At 39.0% G+C, this 7,644-nt stretch overlaps 1 protein-coding gene across 1 annotated transcript; it reads left to right on the top strand.

Annotated features, from left to right (window-relative positions):
• Nucleotides 1–1,724: 1,724 nt before the first annotated feature.
• On the top strand, nucleotides 1,725–3,536 carry LOC125861563 (uncharacterized). The gene is made up of 2 exons (XM_049541428.1): nucleotides 1,725–2,316; nucleotides 2,383–3,536. Exons 1-2 carry the CDS (start codon nucleotides 1,725–1,727, stop codon nucleotides 3,534–3,536), a joined length of 1,746 nt encoding a protein of 581 aa, XP_049397385.1.
• Nucleotides 3,537–7,644: the final 4,108 nt, after the last annotated feature.

Below are 7,644 nucleotides of genomic sequence, written 5' to 3' on the forward strand. Positions count from 1 at the left end.
AGGAGAACTCATGGAGGAAGTCACCGGTGAAAAGATACATGGGCTTACAAAGTCTCAAATGCGGTTGAGAGAAAAAGGATATTATGTCGCCACTCCTAAGTTTGGGTTAGGATTCAGCTTGCCGGAGCCTCTTCGGATTTCATCTAAGAAGGGGAAAGAAATAACTTCATCTCACTATATCTCTATAGAGAAGACGAAGGAATCTAAGGAGGGTAAAACACCACAACGGGCTTTGGTGTTTGAACTCATTAGAAGATTGACACCCCGTCTCTCTGCATTTGAAAAATTGAGCTGCAAGGATGAAAAAGGATCCTCTAAACAAGTGGACGAATATGCCACCACCTCAAAAACTTCTGTATTTAATCGCTTGGGAACCAAAAGAAAGTCATTATCCGAACGAAGGTTGCTGGAGCATGAAAATCAAGATTCTTGTGATATAACTGATGACAAAAAGATTCATAGTGTTTTCCCATCACATATGAAGAGAAAGATTGTATTGTCAATCACCACCGATGGTTCTTTGAGGGTGAAAAGAAGCACAATTGTTGTCACCAACCAATTTCATTAAGAAACTAATAAGGAGGAAGATGAAACCGTCACAATAGAAAGTCAGATGGAAGATTCAAACTTGATAGAATCATCCTATCACATAACAATGGAAGAAGGTCCAGACATTGATGATACATATGATGGTGTCCAAGAGGCTCCCCCTCAACTGGAGGATGGCATACAATCAACCGTAGACGACCTCAAGGAACTAAATCTAGGCACTCTAGAAGAGCCGCGTCCAATCTTCATTAGTGCACTTCTTACACCAGAAAAAGAAAGGAAATATTTCAAGTTATTGGTTGAGTTCAAAGACCTTTTTGCTTGGTCGTAGAGAGAAATGCCGGGCCTTAGTCCCAGGATAGCTATTCATCATTTGGGGATAAAAAAGGGAACACGTCCTATAAAACAATCACAACGAGTGTTTCGTCCTGAGTTGGTAACACAAATTGAAACGGAGGTCAACAAGCTCATCGAAGCAGGATTTATTCTAGAAGTGAAGTAGCCGTTGTGGATCTCAAATATTGTACCTGTTAAGAAGAAGAATGGTCAAATACGTGTCTGCGTTGATTTTCGAGATTTGAACAAGGCATGTCCAAAAGATGACTTCCCTCTGCCAATCATTGGGCTCATGGTTGATGCTACAATCGGGCATGAAGCTATGTCATTTATGGATGGATCTTCTGGATATAATCAAATCAGAATGTCTCCAAAAGATGAAGAATACACTGCCTTCCGAACTCCAAAAGGAATTTATTGTTACAAAGTGATGCCCTTTGGTCTAAAGAATGTTGGGGCCACCTATCAACGTGCAATGCAAAACATATTTGATGACATGCTTCATAAGAGGGTGGAATGTTACATCGATGACTTGGTGGTAAAGACGAAGCAAATGGAGCACCATCTTGAAGACCTTCGAATTATTTTTGAAAGGTTAAGGAAATTTGACTTGAAGATGAATCCACTCAAATGCGCATTTGGGGTTACCTCAGGAAAGTTTCTTGGTTTCATTGTTCGTCACCATGGAATTGAAGTTGATCCCGCAAAGATTGATGCCATCCAAAAAATGCCTGAGCCAAAAAAACTTGAGAGACCTCCGTAGTCTACAAGGAAATTTGGCATTCATTCAGAGATTCATTTCTAACCTGGTTGGACGATGTCAACCTTTCAACCATTTAATGAAGAAAGATGCTCCTTTCCACTGGGACCAATCATGTCGAAATGCCTTTGAAAGCATCAAGAGATACTTGGTGAATTCGCCTATATTAGGGGCACCAACTCTTGGAAAGCTATTGATACTGTACATTGCATCGCAAGAGCGATCACTTGGGGCACTTCTTGCTCAAGAGAATGAAGCTAAGAAGGAACAAGCATTGTACTATCTGAGTCGGACCTTGATAGGAGCTGGGTTGAATTATACTCCCATTGAAAAGATGTGTTTAGCATTGCTTTATGCGATAAGAAAATTGAGGCATTATTTTGAAGCGTACACTATCAAGCTAATTTCTCAGGCTGATCCTGTAAAGTTCGTAATGACTCGACCAGTTCTCTCTGGACGTCTAGCAAGATGGTCTATATTGTTTAATCAATATGAGATCATTTACACACCTCAAAAGGCTGTGAAGGGGCAAGCACTTGCTAATTTCCTTGTTGATCACCCTCTTTCGGGAAAATGGAAAACTTCAGCTGAGTTCCCTAATGAAGATGCATTTCTTACGGAAGAGCTGCCATCATGGACAATGTTCTTTGATGGATCTGCACATCGAGATGGTGCAGGGGCGTGAGTCGTGTTGATATCTCCAGAACAACTAATCTTACCATTTTCATTTGTTCTAGGTGAAACCTGTTCCAACAATGCCGCAGAGTACCAAGCTTTGATTGTGGGCCTTGAAATGGCATTAGATATGAAGATTCCTCAATTGGATGTCTACGGTGACTCTCAATTGATCATTAATCAACTATCGGGGAGTTGCAAGGTAAAGAAGGAAGATCTTTTGTCATATCACCAATATGCTACTTTCTTACTTGAAAGGTTTGATCAAGTGTTCTTAAATCACGTCCCAAGAGAAGAAAATCGCATGGCAGATGCTTTGGCTAACTTGGCTACAACAATGTCACTCGGAGAAAATGAGACAACAAAGGTGCGTGTATGTCATCGATGGGTTATTCCTGGTCGGCTTGATCTTCAAATTGATGAAAGCCATCATATATCAGTTCGAGTGGTTGAAGAAGAAGATTGGAGAAAACCACTGGTTGAGTATCTTGAACACGGAAGACTGCCTGAGGATCCACGAATAAGAGCAGACATTAAGAGAAGAGCACCACGATTCATCTTTCACGATGGGATACTATTTCGTCGTTCTTATAAGGGACTATTCTTGTGGTGTCTTGACAAAGAAAAAGCTCAACAAATAATGGACGAGGCACATTCTAGCACATGTGGAGCACACCAATCAGGGCCTAAACTTCATTTCCGCATCAAGAGGATGGGCTACTATTGGCCAACAATGGTGATGAACTGCTTAGGGCATGCAAAAAAGTGTCAAGCGTGTCAATTCCATGCTAATTACATCCATCAATCTCAAGAGGCTTTGCATCCGACTGTAGCCTCATGGCCCTTCGATGCATGGGGACTTGATGTTGTTGGACCTCTTCCAAAGTCATCAAAAGGACAAATGTATATCTTGGCTGCCACTGACTATTTCTCTAGATGGGCTGAAGTTGTACCATTAAAAGAGGTAAAGAAGGAAAATGTTGTTGATTTTATCAAATCAAACATAATTTTTAGATATGGCATACCAAGATGTATAGTTACTGATAATGGAACACCCTTCAACAATAAACTCATGAGTAGCTTGTGCGAGAAGTTCAGTTTTAAGAAACATAAGGCTTCAATGTACAATGCACCTGCCAATGGTCTTGCTGAAGCTTTTAACAAGACATTTGGTAACCTGTTGAAGAAAGTAGTTGCAAAGAATAAAAGGGACTGACATGAGAGAATTGGTGAAGCTTTGTGGGCATATCGTACAACCTTTAGAACAGCTATGCAAGCGACTCCGTTTTCATTGGTGTATGGCATAGAAGCAGTCCTTCCATTGGAGAAGCAAATTTCATCATTGCGAATAGCAATCCAAGAGGGACTCACAACTGAAAGTAATGCTCAACTTCGTCTAGCAGAGTTGGAGGCATTGGATGAAAAGAGATTGGAAGCACAACAAAGGTTGGAGTGTTATCAAGCTCGACTTGCAAGAGCATTCAACAAGAAGGTGAGACCTCAATCATTTCAAGTGGGAGACTTGATCTTACCAGTCCGGAAACCCATAATCCTCAACAAACGCATCGGTGACAAATTTACATCGAAATGGGATGGGCCGTATGTTGTGAAGGAAGCATACTCAAGAGGCGCTTATAAAATTGTAGACCAAGATGGTGTAAGAGTTGGTCCAATCAACGCCAAGTTTCTGAAGCAATACTTCCCATGAAGGTTGGCTACGCTCCTTAAGGTATGAGCATAAACTGCATGTTACTCCTGGGCCGCAAGAGTATAAACTGTGTATGGCCCAAAATAAAAACAAAATAATAATAATAATAATAATAATAATAATAATAATAATAAAACTCATCATCCTGAACTACGATATGACTTGATCCTCTTCACCGAGGTACGTAGGCGCTTGGAGTAATCACTCTAAGCTTAGTCAAATGAGTAAAAATTAAAAAAAAAAGTTTGGTGGCCTTGCGTGATTATCACAGTAGCTCTTTAAATTTTTGTAGCTAGCACATGAGTTCAAATGCGTCACAAATGAGCAAAGGAGAAGATTTTTGGAGCCTACTTCCCAACGTGAAAATCGGCTCGTGATTCAGATATTTCTTTGCTAACTTGTGAATTTTCTTCACGGCCACTCAAAGCTGAAAAAAATATATATTATATTTTGGAGTTGATCTGAGCATTTCAAAGGCCTATTAGTGGGAATTCATAAAGATCTTGATCATCATTGTTACACACATTGAAGTTCTTGAATCCCTCTCCGCAACAAAAGAAGAAGCAAGTAATACTGAGACTCCTACATCGAGTCATGGATCTTCAACTGTGATCGTTCAAAGTTGCATATCAAGCATGCTAAATTTGGAAGTCAACTTCGGGTATTAATCTGATCAATTCAAAGGAATTTTGATTTGAATCATTGATATGTGACAGGCCGAGGAATTCATTGGATCAAGCGACTTGCGATTCTACTTGAGTTTTTTGCTTATGGTGGAGATAATTTTGCATAATTCACTGATGCTTCAGTAAGTTACTCAAAATTAGGGGCATCTTTACCTATAACATCAAATCGGGATACTCTTCGGATCAAAGCTCTCTGTTGAAATGGTATAGCCACAAAGATCATGATGTGAACACTCCAAGTTCAAGAGACAATCTTTTGTTGTTGTCAAGAGCGCACAAAGTTGAGGAAATGGCATTTTGGGCGTATAGTCAACTTGAAAAATTTATTCTCATCAATTTGGAATGAATTTTGTTGTAACTTCAATAAATAGTGTTTTGCCTAATGCGCTCGTCAAAATGAAATAAGAAGCTCATGCTGTCACCACTCTTACAATGAATTTTGGATTTCACACCGAAGATGCGCTCCTCAAAATGAAATAAGAATCACATAGTTTCAGAATTCAAGCTAACTTCGAAAATATATTTGTATAAATCTGGAGATCTTTTGACCATGATTTTTATAAATGTTGTATTTCTATAAGTTATGCTTCCCACGGAAAAAGGATCGCATCATTCTGAGGCTCCTACACCGAATTGTTGACTTTCTCCCAAAGTTGTTCAAAGCTGAAGAGTTTAGCGAGGCAGAATTTGAGCTGACTTTGAAAATATATCTGTGCTAATCTGGAAATCTTTTGGCTGTGATTTTTACATATGTTGTACGTCTATGAGTTATGCTTTCAACGGAATAAGTATCACATCATTTCAAGGCTCCTACGCCGAGCTATTGATTTTCTCCCAAAATTGCTCAAAGCTGAAGAGTTCAGGGAGACAGAATTCGAGCTAACTTTGAAAATATATCTGTACTAATCTCGAAAGCTTTAGGATGTGATTTTTATAAATGTTGTACGTCTATGAGTTATGCTTCCAAAGGAACAAGAATCGCATCATTTCGAGGCTCCTACGCCGAGTTATAGATTTTCTCCCAAAGTCGCTCGAAGCTGAAGAGTTGAGCGAGGTAGAATTTAAGTTGACTTGAAAAATACATCTATACTAATCTGGAGATCTTTTAGCCATGATTTTTACATATGTTGTATTTCTATGAGTTATGCTTCCAAAGAAAGAAGAGTCATGTTATTTCGATGCTCCCACATCGAGTTATTGGTTTCCTACTGCAGGTGCTCAAAGCTGAAAAGTCGATCAAGGCAGCATTCGAGCTAACTTTGGAATAATAGTCGTAGTAACCTGGAAATCTTTCGGTCATGAGTTTCACATATATTGTATTGGTGTGAGTTATCTTTCCAATGAAATGACACACTCGCTATTTGAATGTTCCTACTACGAGTTACTGAATTTCAAACATAAGAGCTCAAAGCTGAAATCTTGGGGAAAGTTGTCCGTAATATAGAGCAAGTTACAAATCACACGACAATCGTTTGAAATAGAGAAATAAAAGAAGGCATTTACGAAGAAAAAAGATAACACTTTTATTCATTCAAGAAGGGTTGTCACTACATCATAGCAATGTTCCAGAAAACAAACAAGACAAAAAAAAAAGAAAAAGATACACAATAGAACAAGAAAATGGAAGAGAATATCCTTATGCAAGAAGAAGACTAAGGGAAAAGCTCATGACTAAGGATTTGGTGACGACTTGTCTCAGTCTCCTCCTTTAGCTTAGCTAGTTCTTTTATTTCTGTTTCCGATAAGAAAATGATTTTCTCTATGGCATGAATTTCATCTTCACGGTTAGTGATAGTCTCTTGATTTTTAGACAGCCTCTTTTGATGATTTTCAATAAGTGAGATGGTTTTCTTCTTCTTTGAAGTCCACACTTTTAGCTCTTTTTCAGCTTTTGCAAGGACCTTTTGAAGTTCTTCCAACCGTTTGTCCATATCGATCCTCTCCTCATTTGCGGTATCAAGACATTGTTGTGCAGCAAAAAGCAACTCTTGATGAGAATCCTTTGTTATCTTTTGAGAAGTGGACAGCCTTGCAGCATCGTAATCTCTATGTTTCTTGAAAAAATCTTCAAGAAGAACCTCTAAAGGGGAAAGATTGATGATATTAACTTCTCGAAGCCCTTTAAGAATCATGGCAACACCTGCCTCCAACTCTTTGAGGTTCTCTGAAGATTCAACAGAGAATTGAGTAATACACTCACATAAGGTACGCCACATTCCAGAAATGTAAGATAAGTTGAAGCTGGAAATAGTCTTTTGTGGTTCAAAATTAGAGGCAATTCCCAGCAAAGGGCGGACCAAATCCCTGGAAAAATCTGAACAACCAATTTGAGAAGTTTCAACAACCTCCACATTAGTAGTTGAGATATTTTGAGAAGTTTCAACCTTTTCAGAAAAAGGGACCGTCGGCTTTGACAGTTGAATCTCATTTGCAGCTTGACTCTTAACTTCGACAAGAGGGAGGTGAGGATTTTTCGCCACATTGAGGGAATTCGAGCTTGTGATACAATCTTCAAATACATCTACGTCGCTAGGGATGTCCCCAAGACCCAACTGGATAATTAAAAAAAATAAATTAATATCTAATGATTAAAAAAAAAAAGGGAAGGCAAGTTTAGAGAAATATTCAAGAGATGAATTTTACCTAATGTGTCAATTCTGTCAAGGGCATTGTAGAACCAGCAACACCATCTTCAAAGATTGCAGTATCAATACTAATGGAATCCAATTCAGCGAACTCGCATTGTTGAGTGTTCAAGTCCTTAGGCTTTTTCTTCAAACGTTTCCAGTGTAACTCTTGGCTAACATTGCTCTCACTGGAGCTAGAGGCTGCACTAGTACTAATGTCAATCTCATGGAGTGAAATAGACGTTTTTGACGTGTTGCTACAAGATGGTGCAATGCTGAGTGACTTTACAACACCTTTCTCCG

This window comes from Solanum stenotomum, chromosome 4, assembly GCF_019186545.1.
Source record: "Solanum stenotomum isolate F172 chromosome 4, ASM1918654v1, whole genome shotgun sequence".
Taxonomy (NCBI): domain Eukaryota; kingdom Viridiplantae; phylum Streptophyta; class Magnoliopsida; order Solanales; family Solanaceae; genus Solanum; species Solanum stenotomum.

Excerpts from the sequence above, each read along its gene's own strand:
- LOC125861563 (XM_049541428.1), top strand. The coding sequence starts at position 1,725 with ATGAAGAAAGATGCTCCTTTCCACTGGGACCAATCATGTCGAAATGCC. Across the intron at positions 2,317-2,382 it reads TGGATCTGCACATCGAGATG|GTGAAACCTGTTCCAACAAT; the intron begins GTGCAGGGGCGT and ends CATTTGTTCTAG.